This window comes from Benincasa hispida, chromosome 7 (genome assembly GCF_009727055.1).
Source record: "Benincasa hispida cultivar B227 chromosome 7, ASM972705v1, whole genome shotgun sequence".
NCBI lineage: Eukaryota > Viridiplantae > Streptophyta > Magnoliopsida > Cucurbitales > Cucurbitaceae > Benincasa > Benincasa hispida.
The window spans coordinates 32892516-32916538 of NC_052355.1; the positions used below are offsets into that span (position 1 = coordinate 32892516).

General features: G+C 35.5%; 1 protein-coding gene across 1 annotated transcript; it reads right to left on the reverse strand.

Annotated features, from left to right (window-relative positions):
- Window positions 1–196: 196 nt before the first annotated feature.
- Window positions 197–4821, reverse strand: LOC120082187 (deaminated glutathione amidase, chloroplastic/cytosolic). The gene is made up of 9 exons (XM_039037447.1): window positions 4486–4821; window positions 3545–3681; window positions 3153–3281; window positions 2917–2975; window positions 2603–2715; window positions 2434–2526; window positions 2192–2294; window positions 1323–1405; window positions 197–565 (listed from the first exon to the last, which is right to left on the reverse strand). The coding sequence occupies exons 1-9, from the start codon at window positions 4708–4710 to the stop codon at window positions 524–526; spliced, it is 984 nt and encodes a 327-aa protein (XP_038893375.1). The 5' UTR covers window positions 4711–4821; the 3' UTR covers window positions 197–523.
- Window positions 4822–24023: the final 19202 nt, after the last annotated feature.

Consider the following 24023-nt stretch of genomic DNA (forward strand, 5'->3'; position numbering starts at 1 on the left):
AATTAGACATCTAATTGGAAGTTTGGGAATCTATTAATCAAATACTTTTTAAAATTTGGGGAACAAATAAAAATAGACTTGAAAATATAAAAACTAAAATTGTAATTTAAAAAAAAAAGAAAAAAAAAAGCATTACATCAATTTTATGTCCCAGTTGACTGAGAAATGTACAGAAGAATGTTAAAAGTATAAAAGCTTTAAAAAGGGTAATTACAAACGATGATATTCTTAGAGATAATAACCAAGTGTATATCAACAATTGCAAATATGGTAAAGTCTATCAACATAGACTTTTACCGCTCGTAGACTCTTACCAACGATACCAACGATACCAACGATATAATCTATCATTGATAGATTCCTACCAGCGATATGATTTATCATTGATAGACCATATAAATTTTTCCATATTTGTAATTTTTTTATATTATGTCATATCTGTTAATCCTTTGAGTCTGATTGTTATATTTGTAATGATCCCTTAAAAAAACAATGTAAATTGCACCTGGATATGGGTAAGATGTCACGTTGACGCTGGTTTCCAGAAATCAAAGGGCTTCCGTTGCTGAAATGTAAAGAAGACTTATGGAATATAATGCTTTTAACATAACAAATTATGAAACAATGTTGTTTGCGATCTATTTTTCTATTTCTTAAAAGAAGTTTGCTTGTGATTTGTGTGTAAACTTAAAGCAACTTCTTAAGATGTAAATGGAAATTTTTTTTGAATTTCTGTAAATCAAACCCACCTGTATTAACTAGTTTCATACGCTAAATATTTGTATTACAAACACTAAGTTTAGAAAAAAAACTTCAATATAGTCGAATAAACTTTTTCTAGCCTTCACTTCGACCAAACGTTAAATTTTTCTCAATTAAAATACTGTTTTGGTCACTTTACCTAGTTCCATACTTCTAAGTTATCCAATCTTAATTTTGTGGTTTCAATAAACATTAAATTTAATCGTATTTTCAATAAATCTCAAGTTAATTTTTATAAAATTTAGTTTACCTAGATTCATAATAATTTTCATGCAAGGGAAGACCCTTTGTGAATAGATTTTCACAATTTTTAAAGAATGATGATATAGAAGTATGATAACTAAAATTTGATATTGAAACCAAAATAGACGAAACCCAAAGTCTATGTTAACCAATTTTTCTTTCACTTGGGCTATAAGAAACGGTCACTAATAAGAGGGTTTCTAAGATGAGTAGAAAGCTATACCACATTTTCAAATTAAAATACAGGACACACTGAAACTAGAACATAGTAGTCATATTTCACAGGTTCTATGTAAATAAAACGTAATTGAACTTACCTGGGCAATTGGAAGCCTTGACCTCACTGCCTCGATCAAATCAAAATCAATGTCTGCTATAGCAATTCCCGTTGCTAACCGATCTGAAATAAATGAAATATGAAGGGGAAATATCGGCATAGAAAACTACATGCAGATTATCGTTTCTCTACACACTCTGCGGAAAATATTGTAATCTAAAACATATAAAGCATCCTAGTGAGAGTACATTATTCTCGAGAAATGTTGATTGTTCTTTTCAATAGAGTACATTGGAGTATTGAAACAATTTCAGATGCAAACCAAAACTTCAACCTAGATTTTGTACACTTACCCCTTATCTGTTGGTTGTTAAGAGTTCTGACATAAAATTGACTGGGTTAACCTTTGTTTATAGTTATGAAATGTGAAAAAACTATTCGGAACATAGAGTTGTAACTAGGGTAAAAAGTTTAGAGCTACTGTAAGCAGTGCAGAACTGGTACAGTATTATTCATTAAAATAATTTGCCATCGTGAGGCATCCATGGCATCAGACCACGATGAAATGTTAACATAATAAAAATTAATCTTAGAGTGAATCTCCTCGTTTATATTAAGAGATAAATTTACAGCAACATCAGGACATTATGCTTCCTCACTATGTAAGATCATTAATACAAGTTGATTATTGAGGAGAATTTATTCATCTACTTAGATTTTAAAGAGGCAAAAAATACTAGCAGTCTGCTAGTATCTCTGTGAGTAACTGAGAACATTTGGGATTTATTTCATGCTCAGATGATGGAAGATGAGATTCATAGTTAGTAGGACTAGCCACAAGATAACTTTCTGGCATTCCATAAAAGGTGTGAAAAATGAATCTAGAAGGGGAAAAAGAACAGTTCTCACCAGATAATCGACCAACTATTTTACCCCATGGATCAATGATTAAGGAGTCACCATAAGACTCTCTTTTCTCATTAGCTTTTCCCGCTTGAGCAGCAGCTATGACCTGACAATGCATTTATGTTTATTTTTTCAGTGTAGAAGGTTAACAATGAAACAGAATAACCTTTCAAAGTCATTTTCCCCCAAAATCCGTTAAACAAAAAGAGAACCTGGTATGCTAGTGTGTTGAAAGGAATTCTTACATAGCATTGATTCTCAATTGCACGAGAGCGAAGAAGAATTTCCCAATGTGCCTCCCCAGTTTCTTTTGTAAAAGCTGAAGGAACCAATAAAACCTGCCAGTTTTTATCCAAACTCAAACGTTAGCAGCCAGGAAAATGTTATATCGATACACACTTGAATCTTTCATACCTGAGCGTTGTGTTGGAATCTCAAGTGCTGGTAGAGCTCTGGAAATCTCAAATCATAGCATACGGTCAGACCAAGTCGTCCAATAGGACTGTCAACTGCTACAATGTCTTCTCCTAAAATATAAATAACTTATTAAGATGCACAAAATTTTGCCAAATCATTGAATATAACTGACTCATGCCACATTGCCTCACCGCAAATTACTTTGACTTTGTAGCCACTCTAGGGGTAGTCTCTTAACATAATGAAGAAAGGAAAAATGAAAGAGAACCATTATGCATAATTCTGCATTCATAAGATGTTACGGACTTTACCTGCCTTTGTATAACTGCTTTCTTTATATACTCTTCCACCAGGAACGTCGACATCAAACCTTCACATAACATAATGCAGGAAATGTATTTATCAGTCACATTAGCTTCCAACACAAATGAAATAACTTTCACAATTACAAATGTAAAATTCAATCAAGTGCCCTAAGGTATGCGATCTCTGTTTCTCTCTCACAAACGCACATGCATCAATATAAAATAAATTGCAAGTGTATTACAGGTGTATTTTCCTATAACTGCTCCTGATGGTTCCAGTGTCGTCAACTATGACATGTGTGTTGTAGAAATGTTGATCATCGGGTCCCTTTTCTTGAAAGCCTCCAAGTGATAGCCATATGCTGGATTCTCTGCAAATTACTCAGTAAACAGAAAAATTAGAAGACGTTTTAAAGATGCTCAGGAAATCACTATTTGTTAGCGTAGATTATGCCTATATACATGATCTGAAACCCATTTGAATTATCATAAATGTATATTCACAATATATTTTGTAAAGAAGCAACTCAAACAAAAAGATGCACTAAAATTACTGGGATGATAGAGATTAAATTTTGAGTATTCATTTTTGTGTCTTGGACAGAGATGTAACAGCCAAAGAATTATGAACAACCTTGCCAAAGAGCAGTATTGATTCATAATTGGTCCGTCTAGAGGCTCTGCAATTTTTTGACTTTCCCCATCATTGGCAGGCATAAAAGAAAAATCTTCTGGGAAGCATATCAATTTTGCTCCAGCTGAGACTGCTTCCTATGAATATGTAAGTAATCATGTTACCTTGATTAGCTGAAAGCAAAATCATTTGAAAACAGGAACAACGATAAATTTGTTGATAAATCAGTCAGCCAGACATCAAATCCACTGTTTTCTAATCGAGAGCTCATATATTCATGATAACAAATTGCATTCACAACTAATACAAGAAACTGGCCAGAATGATAAGAAGAAGAAGAAGAAGCGTCCGATTAGTGGAAAACAGCGAATATCAACTCAGAGTAACATCTCGACGAGCTAACCTCCTAACCCAATATTTGTACTCCTTACATTCTTCTTTCTACAACAGGACCGATAATTTACTCCCGTACATAACTTATACCAAGCATTTCAAACAGAGATTAGGCTGTTGACTACTTTGATTGACAAAGTTTCGATCAATTGGGAAAGATGTTTTGAACTTTGAAGATATAGACAAATGAGCGGAAAACGGCGGAAATTATGCATCTCTCCAGATTACGAAGAAGAAAAGAAGAAGAAGAAGCCTCCGATCAGCGGAAAGCGGAAAACCATCAACTCAGAGTAATATCGCGACGAGCTAAACTCGTGACCAGATTGTTTGTACTCCTTATTCTTTTCTTTCTACATAAGAACCGACAATTTACTCCTATACATAACTTAAGCCAAGCATTTCAAACAAAAATTAGGCTGTTAACTACCTTGATTCATAATATTCCGATCAATTATGAAAGGTGTTCAAAACATTGTAGATATCGACAAATGCAGTGATAAAATGATAATTAAGATACAGACAATGAAGAATGCTGTGAGTTAACATACTTTGACGAGGCGAGAACAGATGGCGAAGTTGGAAGAGAGGCCGTTAATGGAGGTCATTTGAGCGACGGCTACTCGAACGGAGTTAACTGCCATGTCCGCCGGTCCTCCGGCGAAAGCGTTCGCGAAATTCGAACGGATCAATGGAAGATGATCTCGAGCTGAAGCAGTTGGTGTAGTGAATCGAACCAGGTTTTGTTTGGGAGATAGCCACGGAGAAACGGACATCTCAGTTTGATCGCAACCACACCATTTTTCTCATGAAATTTCAAGGAGTGGAAATGGAACTCAAAATTCTCCTTTGATATTGGTACATACAGAATTTCATATGAAGTCTTATTTTCGTAAAAGAAAAATCCATATGCATATTATCCTAGGGTCTTTTTAAATATAAAAAATAATTTAAAAATATTTACTTTTTAGAGTAAAAAGTAAAAAAAAAAAGCACTTTAAACTTTTTCCTGTAAATATGCTTGAGATTTTTTTAAAAAAATTATTTATATGAATTTTTCTATTATTCATCTGAATAAAATAAAGAAAAATAGCTAGTGCCTTTCCGTAAATAAATAAAATTTTAGAAAAGAAAGGGAAAAAAAAAACTAGTGCATCCCTAAGTAAATTTAGTATAAAATTTTTTCTAGGTTATCTCCACTTGTGTGTCAGTTTTGTTTCATTTTGGTCACTAAATTTCAAGATTTTATATTTTTAGCCTCAGTTATTCACTAAATATTCATTTTCCATATTTAATGAAATTCTATGAGTGAAAATTTATATTTAATTTTAGAAGTGGTAGAAAAATAGCAGAACTTAATTAATTACAATTCTTTTAATAATTTTTAATTTATTAACATAAATTAACATAAATTAACATTAAAGATGGAAAATGAGTATTTAGTAGAGAAATTGTCCAAAATAACCCCTTTTACTTTTCACATTTAAAAAATAGCACGCTTTCTGAATACTCATTATAATGGTTTTTCTCGGGCCTTTCTCGGGTGAGATTGAGCCCGAGATTGTGTTAGTTTTTTGAACGTTTGAATATCAAAGTCGATTGATGGGAAAACAATTTTACAAATATACACTCAATAATAAAAATATTATTATATTATTATAATATCCCATTTTTTTTAGAAACCTAACGATTGGCTTGCTCAACAAGTTTCTTAAGCATATACCCAAAATTTTTCCTAGCGTTTGGAAGTTCTCAAACCCTCACATCTCATCAAAAATCAAGAAAAACAAGATATATATATATATATATATCATTATTGTTTTTTGTAAATGTGTTTTATTGTTATTTGCATGCTGTTGAGTCCAATAATTTATGTTTCTGTGGTTGCTTAAGTAATCTCGATGGAAATTCAATAATCTCACCTAGGATTGATTACATTTACCTTGAGTTTTAGTGTAGGGTTTGAAATCTCGGGCAAGATATTTATATAGATGCACTGAGATTACGCAGTCTACCCGAAATTTTGAATGATTTTATTAACTTTTTTGCATCTATATATGATTTTTTAAGGAATGCCTCGTATATTTGTTCGTTTTTGGGGGTGAATGGAATGAGGATGAGAAAGAATATGTAGGGAGTTAGTTTGAAAGGATTGATTGTCGACGTCGGAATAAAGTATGAGGAGTTTTTACAGGAAATATATAGAATCAATGGGATAAATTCCGTTGAGTTTGAATTGGTTATAAGATGTTTGTACAATGTTAGGCTGAATATATCTTCCTTTGTGATCAGTAATCAAGAAGATGAAGTTTTTCTTAACTGGTGACGATGTGCCTCAAGTGGCTCTTTTAATATCAAAGTTACCTGTAATAGTCCATAAATCTAGAAGTGCGATACCGTCATATCCAGTTCAAATGGTTCAAAATGTTCCATCATTCACATCTGAACTTGAGTTTATTCTCGAATACAACATGGGTTCCAACGAGGTGGGTCATTAAGTCCATTGAATAATAATGTATGTTCGTTAGATTTTGGAAACGATATGGATGGTTGTTCAATAGGGAATATGTGGACCTATTTGAGGATGCTTTTAACGATGAGTCTGTATATGAAGTGGACATGTCAGTGGATTATGATGTCGACGTTAATGTGGAGGATATAGATTGTAAGCCCTTGATTTCTTTTCCCTCCACTTAGGTTTAAGGATCACTAAATAATCGTTGGAGTTAAGAATACTTAGCTGGAATGCATGGTTGAAAATTGGAGTGTAAAAATTTGGCTAAGTGTCCAAACTATGCTTTGAAGGAAATAGTAGTACTTAGAAAAATCTCTAAGTATGAGGAGCATGTGGTTGAACTTAAGTATGCGTTGGACTAATAAAGGAGAAGAAAAGTTTGGTAAAGTATTGGAAGGAAAAGGTTAAGATTCAAGAGTTGGAAGCATAGTAGGTTGAAGACGGAATTTTGGCTAAGTGTTCAAACTATGCTTTGAGCCTAGAAAAGCTTAAAGGCATGAGTTGGCCTAAAAGGAGCAAAATTTAGCTAAACATTGGTTAGGAAGGTTGGAAGCATAGTTAAACATTTAGAAGAGACAAATATGCTTAAACACTTAGGAAAATGAGGAACTATGAATTGGAGCCTTGGAAGTGTTGGAAGTGAAAATATGCTTAAACACTCAAATTCATAGTTCCTCATTTTTTTAAATGTTGGAAGTGGGGGTTGAATGCATAGGCACTAGAGAAGTGAAAATGTGACCAAGTGTTCAAACTATGTTTTGGAAGGAGTTTGGAGAATTAGGAGAACCTCTTAGTCATGAAATTAGACGTGCAAAACTTGGGGAGGAAATATCTTCAATTTCGAATGAAATTTGGAACGATCCTTCTGCTACTCATGGAAATCCTCATGTTTGATTTCCTTGGTTTGTCCCGATATTTAACGAATATTGATTAATTCGGTCTAAATAATTTAGCTAATTTTTCTGAATTCGTTGGAGCTCATGATCTTTAAGTCCATAAGGTCCTCTCTACTAGCGAGTAAAACATGAACACCTTGAATTAGTGAATTGAGTGATTGGACGCATAACATAGGAAGAAGAATGGAGTCTTGGCTAAGTGTTAGAAAAGAGAGTTCAACTCATAACATAGTTGAGAAACCTTAAGCATACCATAGTGGATGTGTTGCATTGTTTCAATCGTGTTTATGATGATGAGGATGAATAATGATGGAAAAGATGTTTAACCTATCACTTGGTATGAAGATGATGCTATGCATTGGACTGATGATAGATTTATATGTGTGCACACCTTGCTAGTGCATACAAGCTCTCTTAAGTTAGACCCAAGTATAAATCTAACCTAAGTGTCCTGGTAAGCCCAGGATCAAATGCAGGGACTTTAGAGTACACTAACGCAGGTTTGGTCTTTGGATCTATTGCAGAGGTTTCCTAATTGTTTGATATGTGTTGGTTATGTACACTAAACTACTGAGGTTATGTACACTAAACTACTGACACACATGCAAGAGAAAAATAGGAGTTCAAAAAAAGGGGAAAGGGTTCATAGATGGTTAGCTTAAGCGTAGATGGTATGCATTGATTTCCTAGTGGGAACAACAAGCCTATGTAAGCACAATGATAATGAAATGGAAATGATATAGATGTCTACTAAAGTCTAAGTGTATATGTAATACATTGGGGATCTGTTCTTTAATTCATGCTTAACATCTTTCAATGTAGATGCCACACTTATCCTATCTCTAGGGTGCGTGCATCAGTTAAAATGAACAGACAAGTGACATGAATAATTTTATCTCTAGAATTATTTCACCCCCTAGTTTCATGCGTTCAACAATTTTATCTCATGAATAATTTTATAAACCGAAGGAAATCATTGAAGACTTTGACAAGGAGTACGGGGTGGAAATTAGTTACGAGAGGGTGTGACGGACCAGGGAAGTTGCGTCGTCGTCCTTAATGAGAGGGTCCCCTAGAAAGTCATTCCATTTATTACCACGGTATGTGGGAAGCGTTGAAGATTTTCAATCCTAATACCCAATATGAGTTAAAGACTGCTCCTAATGGGTATTTTAAGTACGTGTATATGTCACTTGAGGTTGCGATCATAGGTTTTCTAAGCTACATCAGGCCAGTCATTGTGGTTGATGTTGCATACATGAAAGGGAAGTATAAGGGTATTATGCTCGTAGCGGTGTGAACTGATGCTAATAAGAAAATATACCCGCTTGCTTTCAGTTTGGGGGATAAAGAAAACGATGATTCATGGACGTGGTTCATGAGAATATTGCAAGCAACTGTTGGTGTGGTTAATGAGCTGGTGTTTGTATCTGATCGACATAAAAGCATTCTGAAGTCCATTGCTACATGTTTTCCTGACGCATTCCACGCACTTTGTATCCATCATGTGAGCCCGAACCTGATGACGAAGTTCAACAATGATAATGTGTGTGCAAGTTCAACAACGATAATGTTAGAATATAGCCATCTTCACCGTATCCTCATCACTCTTGAACTCATAATCCTTGTCCCGATCATGTTGGACCTATCATGCAAGTACAACTTTCTAAGCCTAAGAGCTCAATCTTGATCAAACTCAACTACACACTTGGGTCTATATCTCAAACTCATCATTGAACTCCTCTCGCCTTAAAGAAACTTTCTTCCTATTGGGTTTTATGCTCTAAAACTCGTAAATAGTAAATACAAATAATTGACTGTCATCAATAAAGAGTTATCGATGTTATTTTAATAAATGTTATTGATTGTGTTGTATTTATTTTTGTCTTAATAACCCTAAATAAAATAAACTTACATCCTAGGCTGTCTTATGAGTCTTAAACTGTATGTGGAGACATACAAGGATCAATAATCAAGACACAACCTAAAGGGTCTATAGTATAAGTATAAGGCTTGGTACCTTATCTTGGTAACACTGTGGATATGACCCCATGTACCTCACCGAGAAGAAGGAAGAAAAAGAAGGTAAATATGATTATGGTTCTAGAAACTTGTTTAGTGGAAAATGACCATAATGCTTGGATATGTTATTCGGGAGCCACTAATTATGTTTATTCTTCTTTATAGGAAATTAGTTCCTTCTAGTAGCTCGATAAGGGTGAAATGAAGCTCAAGGTTGGAACGGAAGACGACATTTTAGCTCGTGCAGTTGGAGCTGTAAAGTTGTTTTTTAGAAATAGATACTTAATTTTGGAAATTTGTATATAGTTCCCAAAATTAAGAGGAACATTATATCTGTTTCTTGCTTAATCAAACAAATGTATTCAATTTCTTTTCATCTAATGAAGCGTTCATTATGAAAAATAGTGTTACTATTTGTTTAGCTAAACTAGAAAATAACTTGAATGTGTTAAGACCAAATGATGCAAAAACACTTTTAAATCATGCGATGTCTAAAACTGCTAATACACAAACAAAAAGGCAGAGATTTTCTCCAAGTAACAATAATACAGATCTTTGACATTTGAGATTAAGTCGCATAAATCTCGATAGGATTGGAAGATTGCTAAAGAATGGACCTTTAAGCGAGTTAGAAAATGATTCATTACCTCCATGTGAATCCTATCTTGAAGAAAGAATGACTAAAAGACCTTTTAGTGAAAAAGGTTATAGAGTCAAAGAGCCCTTAGAGCTCATACGTTTAGATATTTGTGGTCCAGTGAATGTAAAAAGCTCGAGGAGGATATGAATACTTCATCTCTTTCATAGATGATTATTCGAAGTAGGATTACTTATACCTAATGGAATATAAGTCTAAAGCCCTTGAAAAGTTCAATGAATATAAGACTAAAGTTGACAATCTGTTAGGTAAAATGATTAAAAACGATTAAAACACTTTGATCTATCTAGGTGGAAAGTACATAGATTTAGCATTCTAAGACTATATGATAGAACATGGAATCTAATCCTAACTTTCAGCACCTGGTACACATCAGTAGAACGGTGTATCAGAAAGAAGAAATAGAACCTGTAAGATATGGTTCGTTCTATGATGAGCTAGGCAATTGGATTTAGGGTTTGACTTTTTGACTTTCAAAAATCAAAAGTCAACAATTTGACTTTTACTGTAAATTTGACCAATTATATTTAATTTAAAAAATTAATTCTAATAATCAATTTTAAAATTAAATTAATACTAAATAATTGATCAAACAATTTAGTCAATTTAATTTAATATTAAATCCAACAATAATCCCAATGAATATGAATCCCTATTCATAATCTTGATATTTAAATCTTATTTAAATATCTCCTCTTTTCTCTCTCTTTATGTTTAATTCACAATTAAACATTAGGTTAAATATATTGTATATATTTATCGCTTTGCTCCAAAACTCGAATTTGAATACTTCAAATTCGTTCCTCACGCTGTTATAAGGTTTAGTCTGATATGAGCTTGTAGGGGGATCTCATGGACCTACAGATCATGGGCTCCAACGATCCGTGATTAACTGGCTAAACTCTTTAACCTAATTAACCACCATTCATTAACTACCGGGTCACTCCACTAAAACCCAATAGTTGCACTCCCCTCACTGTATATATATTATGTCCACTCGATATAACCATGATTAGTAAGTTGACCCTTCACAAGTTGTTCGTAATAACGGCTGGGTCAAAAGCCGTTTTACCCCGATATTACATCTTGCTTCTTAAGCTCATTGATCCTCTAATGAACAATTGGTTTGTGATCTAATCACTAAATCGAGCCCTTCTCAGGCCAATGAGAGGGAGGGGCCCTTTGTTCAAGACCCAAAGTCAGCACTTGGAACAACCTCTCTACTATCCTTAAAAGCAGATAGAAGTGAGTTCCATCTTGCACTTTATGTCCCCAGCTATCTACCTAGTCTTACCCCTGAAATGGGAGGCTTATTGAGCTGGCGCTGTTGAGCCAGCCATCACCCGTGCAAATCTAAGGATAATCTCGAATAAACAGGAGTTCATAGTTAGCTCAGGATTAAGGTCAAGTTACTTAGGTCAGCGCTTTGAAATAGTCAGTCTTAAACAGTAAACAACATTATAAAGTAAGAGTCACTTAATTCTTGGTCCGATCTTATGCAAATTCATTGCATAGGACACCACCGATCCTTATGTCAATACACGAACGAATCAGGATCATTTCGTTTGTTTCACTTTACAACAAGTTGTAACAACTACAAAGTGGGCCGTGTCCGATAGTGTTACCAAAATAAGGTACCCAACCTTATTTGTATACTATAGACCGTTTTGGCTATTTACTGAACTTGATCCACTCTTATGTCTCCACATAAAGTTCATGTATTCAAATAATAGCCATGGATATATAGTTTATTGGATTTAGACTTTACAAGTGCAATTCACATATTCAACAACAATTTTATTGAATAAACGTCAATAACATCTTTATTAATAATAGAGCATGTTTAACATTACAAACTGCGAGTTTTAGGACATACAACCCAACAAAGTGTTGACTCCAGGTCTTGAACAAGGGGCTCTACCCTCTCGTTGGCCCGAGAGGGATTTGGTTTAGTAGTTAGACCACAAAAAAAAAAAAAAAAAAAAAAACAATTGTTCATTAGAGGATTAATGGGACATAATGAGCAAGATGTAATTGTAGGAGTAAAACGGTAATTTTGACCCAGTTGTAATTATGAAGAACCTGTGAAAGACCGACTTACTAATCATGATTATATAGAGTGGACAGAAATATATCTACAGCGAGAAGAGTGCAGCTACTGGACTATGGTGGAGTGTCCCGGTAGTTAACGAATGTTGGTTAACTAGGTTAAAAAGTTTACCCGGTTAATTTCGGATCGTTGGAGCTCATGATCTGTAGGTCCATTAGTCCCCTTACTAGCTCATGTCGGACTAAAACTTAGGATAGTGTGATGAGAGAATTTTAATTGTTCAAATTCGGCTTAGGGAGTAAGCGTTAATTATATTTGATATACTTAATGACTTATTGTTTAATTATAAATTAAACAATATGGAAAGTTGGAAATATTTAAATATAATTTGTGCAAATGAATTAGATCATTTTGGCTATCTACTCAAACTTGATCCACTCTTATATCTCTATATAAAGTTCAAGTACTCATGTAATAACTATGGATCTTAAGTTTATTGGTATTTATTTCTAAAACAAAATGAGCAATTTATATATTCATTAACTACTTTATTGAATGAAACTTCAATAACATATTTATTGATTAACAGAATAAGTTTATTGTTTACAAACCATGAGTTTTAGGACATAAAACCCAACAAAGAACTGACTAGCGACCCAATTCCAAATAAAAGATTTGGGAGAGGCTCAGTTTGTTCTAGGAATTCAGATCTTTAGAGATAAAAAAAAACAAAATGTTGGGTTGTATATCCTACAACTTGCAGCTTGTAATGTTAAACATATTCTATTATCAATGAAGATGTTATTGACGTTTATTTAATAAAATTGTTGTTGAATATATAAATTGCACTTGTAAAGTTTAAATCCAATAAACTAAAGATTCATGACTATTATATGAATATATGAACTTTATGTGGAGACATAAGAGTGGATCAAGTTCAGTAAATAGTCAAAATGGTCTATAGTATACGAATAAGGTTGGGTACCTTATTCTGGTAATACTATCAGATGCGGCCCACTCTGTAGTTGTTACAATTTGTTGTAAAATGCTACAAACGAAGTGATCCTGATTCATTCATGTATTGACATGAGAAGCAGGGGCATCCTATGTAATGAGTTTGCATAATATCGGACCGAGAATTAAGTCACTCTTACTTTATAACATTGTTTACTGTTTAAGATTGACTATTTCAAAGCGATGACCTAGGTAACTTGACCTTAATTCTGAGCTAACTATGAACTCCTGTTTATTCAGGATTATCTTTAGATTTAGATGGGTGAGAGTTAACTCAACAGTGCCAGCTCAATAAGCCTCCCATTTCAGGAGTAAGATCGGGTAGATAGACGAGGACATAGGGTGCAAGACGGAATTCAGTCCTACTTGCTTTTGGGGATAGTAGAGAGGTTGTTCCCTTAAGTGATGACTCCGGGTCTTGAATAAGGGGTCCCACCCTCTCATTGACCCGAGAGGGACTTAGTTTGTTGATCGGATCACAAACCAATATTCATTAGAGAATCAGTGGGACTTAAGGAACAAGAGGTAATCTCGGGAGTAAAACAGACATTTGACCCAACCGTTATTATGAACCACCTGTAAAGTGTTTAGCCAGTTAATCATGGATTGTTGGAGCCCATGATCTGTAGGTCCATGAGGTCCCCCTACAAGTTGAAGGACTAAACCTTAGAACAGTGTGACGAACGAATTTGAATTGTTCAAATTCGATTTTTGGAGCAAAGCGTTAAATATATACGATATATTTAACCTAATGTTTAATTGTGAATCAAACATAAAGAGAGAAAAAATAGGAGATATTTAAATAAGATTTAAATATCAAGATGATGAATAGTGATTCATATTGATTGGGATTAGTGTTGGTTTTAATATTAAATTAAATTAATTAAATTGTTTAATTAATTATTTAATATTAATTAATTTTTAAAATTGATTATTAGAATTAATTTTGAAATTTAATGGAATTGGTCAAAATTGCATTAAAAGTCAAATTGTTGACTAGGTTAAAAATGCAATGAAAGTCAAATAGTTAACTTTTGACTTTTAAAAGTCAATAAATCAAATTTGTTGACGTTGGACTTTGAAAGTCAAACTTTGACCAAGTTAATGGAAAGATCCAACATTTATGAATGGGAAATGCCAACTTTTGCATGGCTAAGTGTTGTTTTCATTTGAAGACACTTGTCTCACTAAATTCCACTTTGAGTTAGTGGATTTTTTAGTGTCAAATTCTCATCAAACTCAAAGTTGCATATTTTGCATGTAATGATCCTTAAAAGGGAGTGTTTATTGAATTTCAAAGACTCTTAGCCATAGTGAAAATTGATGAGATTATATTATAATCTCATAACAATTTTCTCTCAAAGACTTAACCTGTTCCTTTCCAAATTAGTCACTCACTAAATTCCATCATCCCATTCTAAAGCTGGAGAATAGTCAGGAAGACTCTTGTGGTGGTCTACGAACCATTTGTGAGGAGATTGGAGTTAATTTAAAAAAGATTCAAAGTCTACAAAGGTTGTATTCTTTTTCCCTTTTTATTTGATTTAATTGCATGCTTTCCTTTGTAATTAATCTAATTTGAGTACTTTAGATCCGTTTTTCTTCCGCTGCGCATGTGTTCATCCCATCACAAAATGCTAGTGTTGGGTTTTATGTACTAAAACTCGTGGTTTGTAAACATTTAAACTTATTCTGAAAATTCAATAAGTTGTTATTGAAAATATGAATTGCTTATTTCGTTTTAGAAATAAATCCAATAAACTAAAAGATCCATGAATATTACATGAGTACTTGACCTTTATGTCGAGACATAAAAGTGGATCAAGTTCGAGTAAATAATCAAAATGATCTATAGTATATGAATAAAGTTGATGCTTTATTCTGGTAACACTATAGGATGCGGTCCATTCTATAGTTTAACAATGAGTTGTAAAGTGCTACAAGCGATGTGATCCTAATTCGTACATGTTATGACATGAGGAGTGGGGGCATCTTGTGCAATGAGTTTGTACAAGATCGAACCACGAAATCAGTCACTCTTACTTTATAATGCTGTTTGCTGTTTAAGATTGACTATTTCAAAGCAATGACCTAGGTAACTTGACCTTAATCCTGAGCTAGCTATGAACTCTTGTTTATTCGGGATCATCCTTAGATTTGCATAGGTAAGGGTTAACTCAACAACGCTGGCTCAATAAACTTCATTTTTAGGGGTAAGACCGGGTAGATAGTTGGAGACATAGGGTGCAAGATGAAATTCATTCCTACTCGCTTTCAGGGATAGTAGAGAGGTTGTTCCCTTAAGTACTGACTCCAGGTCTTGAACAAGGGGTTTCACCTTCTCATTGGCTCAAGAGGGACTCAATTTGTTGATCGGATAAAAAACCAAGGTTCATTAGAGGATTAGTGGGACTTATGAAATAAGAGGTAATCTCGGAGATAAAACAGACATTTGACCCAACCGTTATTACGAACAACCGCTGAAGGGTTAGCTTAATAATCATGGTTATATCAAGTGAACATAATATATATACAGTGAGGGGAGTGCAACTCTAGGCTTTAATGGAGTGACCCAGTAGTTAACGAATGAGGGTTAATTCGATGTAAAGAGTTTAGCTAATTAATCTCAGATCGTTGAAGCCCATGATCTGTAGGTCCACGAGGTCCCACTACTAGCTGGTAAATGGATTAGCCTTAGAGTAGCGTGATAAGTTAATTTGAAACATTCAAATTAGAATTAAGGGAATTAGTAATTATATGTGATAAAATTACGCGTTTAATTTTGGAATTAAATGAAAATGGAGAATCAATTAATATTTAAATATGATTTAAATATTAAATTCATGAATAGGAATTCATGATGGTGAAATTAATGTTAAATTAATTTAATATTTGATATTAAATTAATAGAATCAATTAAATTGTTTAATTAATTATTTATTATTAATATTAATTAGAAAATTAATTAATGAATTAATTTTGTAAAATTAATAAAGTTTTCAATTTTTGAAAGCAAAATTGATTTTGAAAATCAAATTGGTAAAACAAAATTGAAAACATCAAAATGAAAAAAGTGGGAGATCTCCACTTACTATCCTGGAAGCTCACTCATTTTCCACCAAATGCTTGAGTCAATCTTTCAAGCATGAGCTGCTCTTCAAGCAGCAATTGTTATGCATGATAGTCTTGTTATAAATAGAGAAGATTGGACTGAAAATCGAGCATGCAAACTGATGCACTTCATGCGTTTTTGCTGAAAAACTTTGTGGTTGAAGAAGGTGTTCTTCCAAGGTGCAGCAGTGTGCTTCTTCTCCAAATTCCCTTTGTTCAAGCTTATTTTGAGTCCCACAACTCAATCTAAGGCTCTAAGAGAATAGTAGGGAAGGCCTTGAGGTGGTTCACAAGTTGATTTGGAGAAGATTTGCAGTTGAATTCGAGATTCAAGTGGTTCTACAAAGGTATGTTATGAAACCCTCTTATTAGTTTATGAGCATGCTTAATTTATAGCCAAAATTAATGAATTAGAATGCTTATTGATTCGATATGCTTTCGTTGCTTGCTAGTATTTTCCAACAATTGGGATAAAAGCATCTTTTAAGCATTCAATTTGGTTTAATTTTGGTGTGGTGGGTATTTTTTCATGAAATATATGAAAATGGTGCACTGATATGGTTTTATGAGATTTGGTATTTAAATTCTCTTTGATTCCTTTGTTAAATTTATAATTGGCTCTTGTTTGATGAGCTTTTATATGTGTTCAAGAGTCTGTAATTTATTTGGAGTAATTAGAGTTGAAATTAACTTGTGACACTATGGATACGACCTGTTTTGTAGAGGTTTACAAGTGTTATGAACTACTACAAATGGTCTGATCCTGACCATTCATATAGAGACATGCGAGGGGGGTGTCCTATATAAAGAGTTTGTATTGAAGGAACTCTTATTCAAGAGTACCTATGAGTGGAAGCGGATCTTTCCAATTCATTGTGACAGAATTACCGCATATACATTCAAACATACTTTCATAATGCTAAAGAGATCAAGATATCATACCAGATGAAGATTTCTTCTTCACAGTGAGTCTGAAGCCCAACCGTCTACCTCGAATAATCACCACTCGGACAGAAGGAAATGGAGAAGACAACACCACTCAGAGCCCTCAGTATTCTTGAAGTGAGAATCCAAAGTGTGGGCTTTGTTTGGATTTGGTAGAGGGAAGGAGGAAGAGAGACCGTACACAACGATCAAGCAAGTGGGAGATGCGGTCATCTATCGCATAGACAGGATGCTTGATCGTTTAGGTAAAGTATACGATCGTGTAGGAAAAGTAAGCGATGATCTAAACAATCGTGTAGGAAAAGGTAAACGATCGTGTAGGAAAAGGGTGAGCGATTGCCCGAACGATCGCGTAGGAAAAACTAAGCGATCATCTATACGATCGTTTAGTAAATACCGGGAGATAAATGATCACTTAGGAAAAAGGTAAACGATCGTTTAAATAATAGCACACGATTGTATAATCGATATGCAATCGTTTAGCAATATCGTATATGTAAGCGATCGTGTAGTCACTATCGTATAGGCACTGATTTTCTAAACGATGACACTATCTTTTCACAATATCCGCGCACCTTTGTCTCTTGCACACCGTCAACTATTTATAATGCACTCATCCGTTATTTAGAACATAAGAGGCGCCTTCCCGTTTCCTTTATAACCGTCAAATAAATGTGATCTTATCACATTCATAACATATAATTAATATCATTAATTATAATATTTCCCTCTACTAGATATAAATCATATTTATATCCAATTTCCTCCAAATTAATGTATCTTATACATAAAGTTAATTATATCATATTTAATTAACTCATTCAATTATATCATATATAATTGAACTCCCTCTTGTCAATTTGAACATTTCAAACTGACCCAAGAACTTATTCTCAACTTGTATCCAAGCTACAAAGGGAACCTTATGGACCTATGACTCGAAGCTCTAACGGTACGTGACTAGCTGACTAAACTCTTTAGTCACGATATCCACCATCCGTTAACTGCCAGGCACGCCACTAAAGACTGACAATTGAACTCTTCTTGTCATAGATATATTTCTTTGTCCATTGGATATATCCAATCATCAATACGATGACCTTTTACAGACGCTTGTAATTACAACAGGCCAATTTACCGTTTTGCCCTAGTAATTACATCTTCTTTCTTAAGTACCACTGATCCCTCTAATGAAAAATACAACATAGTCCTACTATGTGTGAACACCTCTCGGGCCATGAGAAGGTGCATGACGCCACATTGTTCAAGCCTAGGAATCAGTCCTTAAGGGAACTATCTATCTACTTACCCCCGCTTTCGGGAAAAAGTGAATTCCATCTTGTGTAGTTGAGCTCCCAGCTCTCAGATCAGACAAATCCCCAAAATGGTAGGTTTGAGTCGGCGTTCTGGCCACTTGCACCGATGCAAATCAAAGGACCACCCTCAATGGCAAGAGTTCCCAACTCACTCAGGATTGAGGTCATGTTACCTATAGTCATCCTAGTGAAGTGAAATCTCCGTTATGAACGGTGTTATATAACGAGACGTTAACACTTCGTGGTCAGGTCTTTTGTATAGGACGCCCCCACTAGCATGTCCCCTACATGAATGATCAGGATTAGACCATCTGTGATAGGTCACAACACTTATGACCATTCCACAAAGCGGGCCGCATCCGTAGCGTTACCAGGATAAGGTTTCCCTCCTATATCCATATACTACAGACCATTTTGGTTATCACTCAAGACATGATCCACTTGTATGTCACCACATACATGCTTAAGTTACATACAGATAACCAGGGATATTAAGTTTATTGGTTTGTGGTAAAATAAAAAGCATCTAAATGTGAAAAGTCAAGTGGTGAAGTAAATATCATTTATATTATATATCACAAGTGTTTGTACAAATTTGTTTACAAACTACTGAACACGAGACTTTAGGGCACAAACCCCAACAATCTCCTACTTGTCCTAAAGCGAAGTGAGGAGTACAAGTAAACAGGGGCAAAATAATAAATAGGGCATAAAAACCCAGTGCAACAAAATCTCCCACTTGCCCTAGTCTAGCCGCGGGCGGTCCCGTAGACCCATGCTCTGAAGGTGACCCTCAAACACTATAGCCGTGAGAGCCTTTGTAAACGAATCAACAACGTTTTTCTCTGAGGCGATCTTCGTGACGATAACGTCACCTCGATACACTATCATGCGAATCGACTTTAACATGGCAACAGGTGAGAAAGTCTTCTCATATTCGACTCCCTCCAACTGGGTATAACCCTTTGCCACAAGACGAGGCTTGAAGGTTTGCACCTTCCCATTAGCACCCCGTTTGTGCTTGTAGATCCATTTACAACCTATAGATCTTACCTGAAGGATCTCATAACGATGAGTTCCATGAGCACGTTTGGATCGCTCCGATCTCATCATGACCAAAATACATACAATATACATTCGACATATACAGTTATGCAAACAAATCTAATTATTGGCATGCTATGAACAATAAATTAACAAAGGGACAGAGTTCCATACCAGTTGAAGACAATCTTCAATCTTCGGAACTCCAACGCAGCGGAACCCTCAAAGTAATCTACCAACGCTCGGCGGAAGCGTCGACTGCAGCAACACAAACAACCGCAAACTCACGACCACAACGGGGACAACACCACCATTAAAGAGCCCTTGGGTATTCTTGGAGTGGAAACCCAAAGGGTGGGCTTTGGTGAATTTGGTAGAGGAAGGAGGAACAAGAATTGTGTAGGCAATAAGAAAGTGGGAGGGAAGAAAATGCTACCACATAGCAGAAATGCTTATCGTCTAAGAGGAGCTACACGATCGTGTAGAATTTACTGAACGATCATTTAGGAAAAGGTATACGATCTACGATTGTTTAGTTAAATCGACACACTATACGATCGTTTAGAGAAGCTATCTGATCGTGTAAGTGAGAATGTGCGATCGTTTAGCGTTAGGTGGACGATCATTTAGGCGGATAAGCGACTATCGTATAGGCTCTCAAGCGATCGTTTTCTTTCACCAACACGCGCTTCACGAAATCTTTTGGGCGAATGATGGACTATGCAAAAATGAAAACAATTTTTATTTTAAGTCATCGATTACAATAACCGATGTTGCCCACTAACCCACATCCGAACATGAAATTTGGCATAATTATCTTATAATCAACCAACTAATTAATTAATAAATATAATCATATTATATTTATATCCTATAGTTTGATATCACATATCTACTATAGTATTTTCTCCTCTACTTGTATAAAATCATTTTAATTTATTTCCTCAAAAATAATGTAATCTCATACATTTTGCAATTTTATCTATTATATAATTAACCAGTCCAATATAATCATATATAATCGAACTTTTTCTCTTGTCAATTTTTGAATATTTCAAATTTACCAAATACGGTTCTCCGACTTTATCCAAGCTACCCAAAAAGGACCCTAATAACCTGTGGGCTCAAGCTCCAACGGTCCGTGATAGCTAACTAAACCTTTAGCCACGGAATCACCATCACGTTACTGTCAAGCATTCCATCTAAAGACCAATTAATTGAAAACCTCTTACCAAAGATATATCTGTGTTCCACGGATATTAACCAATCATGAGTACATGTACCACTCATAGATGTCTCGTAATTTGTAATAGTGGGCCAAATTACCGTTATGCCTCTGTAGTTACATCTCACTCAACTTAAGTACCACTGATTCCTCTAAATGAACAATACAATATGAGTCTAGCATGTGTGAACACTCTTGGCCAGAAAAGTGGTGTGGTGCCACATCCAATTTCAAGCCCCAGAATCTGCCCGTTAAAAGAGAGCTAATCTATCTACTTACTCCTGCTTCGGATGAAGGAGTGAATTCCATCTGTGTAGCTGAGTTCCCAAACTCCATAACGAATCCCCAAAATGGCAGGTTTGAAATCGACGACCTACGCCACTCGTAACCATACAATATCAAGGACTGCCCCTCAATGGCAGGAGTTCCCAACTCACTCAGGATTGAAGTCATGTTGCCTATGGTCATCCTAGTGAAGTGAAGTCTCTGTCATGAACGGTGTTATATAACGAGACGTTAACACTTCGTGGTCAGGTCTTATACAAACTCTTTGTGTAGGACGCCCTCGCTCGCATGTCCCCAACATGAATGATCAGGATCAAACCATCTGTGACAAGTCACAACACTTGTGACCATTCCATAAAGGGAGCCGCATCCGTAACGTTACCAGGATAAGGTTTTCCTCCTTTATTCATATTCTACAGACCATTTTGGTTATCACTCAAGACATGATCCACTTGTATGTCACCACATACATGCTTGAGTCATATAAAAATAACCAGGGATTTTATGTTTATTGGGTTGTGATAAAGTAAATAAAACAAGTAAATGAGCAAAATTACAAGATGTGAAGTAAATATCATATATTAACAACACAAGCGTTCGTACATACTATTTACAAACTATAGGACACGAGACTTTAGGGCATCAACCCCAACATTAGCTCATCAGGCTGATCTACAAGATCCCATATCGAGTTGAAGTACATCGACTCCATCTCGAGATTCATGGCTTTGACCCATTCATCCCGGTCAACATCCTCCATTGCCTTTTTATAGGACAATGGATCCTCAACGTCGCCATTTGTCACCATAGCTAGGATTTTCGTGAAACTCAGATAGCGATCAGGCGGGTTCGTAACCCTCCCATTGCATCAAGGTTCCTTCAACTCTTGAGGTGGAACCGACTTACTAGATGAACTATCATCAACAATTCTGGTTAATGAAGCATGTTCTTCAACAACTCTTGTTGAAGTTTCACCAGTTTCTTTGGAAAGCTCACTTAACACGACTTTACTACGTGGACTGTGCTCCCTGATATGATCCTCCTCAAGGAAAGTAGCGTTTGTGGAAACAAACACCTTGTTTTTAGATGGATCATAAAAGTAACCTCCTCGTGTACCCTTAGAGTAGCCTACAAAGAGACATAACCTCGATCGTGATTCCAACTTCTGGGATTTGCCTCAAGCACATGTGCTGGGCAACCCTATATGTAGAAGTGATGTAAACTAGCTTTACGCCCGTTCCACAAATCCAGAGGTGTTCTTGCAACAATTTGAGAAGGAACACAGTTGAGAATGTATACCATAGTCTCCACTGCAAAACCCCAAAACGAGTCCCGTAAGGAAGCGTAACTCATCATCGAACAAACCATGTCCAACAAGGTTCTGGAGAAACTCATTAGCATTTAGATTAAGTTACGACAGATTTAAACATCTCTATGTTATGGAAGAAACTTAAGGCTAAAGGCCTTAGCACATACAAGTTATTTTCCAGTTTAGCTGTACAAAATTCAACACCATCCTTATGAATAAATGCTTTATTCAATTTAAAAGAAATAGTGTAATTGTATTGTAACATACAATTTACAGAAATAAGGTTCCTTTATAGTTCATGAACTACAAAGACATCTTTTAATATAAGAAACCTATTTTGTAAAGTAAACTGGATGTCTCCCACTGCCACAGCTGAGATGATGTGCCCGGTGCCTACTCGCAACGTCATGTCACTAACCTTCAACTATCGCTAGGATCTGATCCCCTTTGTCTGCATTGACTTAGCCTTGGCAGCCTTCTTTTCCTTCAGATAACGAGGACAAATCCTCTTCCATTTCCTTCCTGGTTACAGTGGAAACATTTTCCTTTTTCAACCGGCGGTGGATGATTCTTCTGGGCGACAAGTGGCAGGTTAGCAGGCGTATTCCCTTTCCCTTTACCACCTTTCTTCTTTTTCCCCTTTCCAGAGTTAGAAGTTGAAGGCGCAAACTTTGTTCCTGAGGTCGAACCTCGATAGAACTTTTTAAAGGACAAGACAATATTTTCCTCACCTCCCTTTTTCTTCTTACTTTTCAGCAAGGATTGTTAAGTCTTCAACTCGTTGAGGAGAGTGGTAAGGGAGTATTCCACTTTGTTAAGAATCGTATTGCTAACAAAGTGGAGGAAGCTCTCTGATAATGAATGCAGGATAATGCTAACTTGACTACCCTCATCGATTTTAGACCCATTCATCTCCGCCACGTTAAAGTGGACCATCATATTCAGCACGTGTTCACGAATAGAGGTGCCTTCCTCCATTTTGGAGTTGAAGATGTGTTTCAGAGCCTCATGCTTGAGCTGTCTAGATGGTTGTTCGAACATTCTTTACAGGGATTCCATGATCTCACATGCTGAGACCTTGGACTTGTGTTTCTTGGCCAACACGTCACTAAGACTGGCCATAATATAGGCTTAGGCCTTCTCGTTTGCCCGTGTTGAACGCTTGTACGCTGCTTGAACATTTTAAGTAGCGTCCTGAGGTGGAATAAGAGGACATTCCTCCGTAAGGACAAACTTCAGATCCTCGATGATGAGTATTTTCGTGAGCATATGTTTCCAACTTGAATAGTTTTGGCCATTCAGTTTTTCGGTGCTAAGCAAATTAATAGTGGCTGATGCCATTAAAAACCGTTGCTGAAAAAAAAAAAACTTGTTATGAGACTTTGCAAAAACCACATTTTTTAATTAGCCAATTAATTTTTTTTAGCAAAACAGATTCCAAGTACCCTAAGTGAAAAGACTTCTATTTTGCAATGATGCCCCAGCGAGGCAGGACAAATGTCACTGGTGGAGTGATCAGATGGCTCTTCACTGGGATAAGACATTCTCAACCATTAGGCAGAACCAACTCTTGGAACTAAGCCTAATAGCCACCATTTGTTCAGTCCAGAATAGTTAACCCTTAACAATCTCGTGTAAGTGTAACCCCTCATTTTCGGCCCCAGAGTTCTGTCTTAATGCGCTCACCATAGGGAAAAGA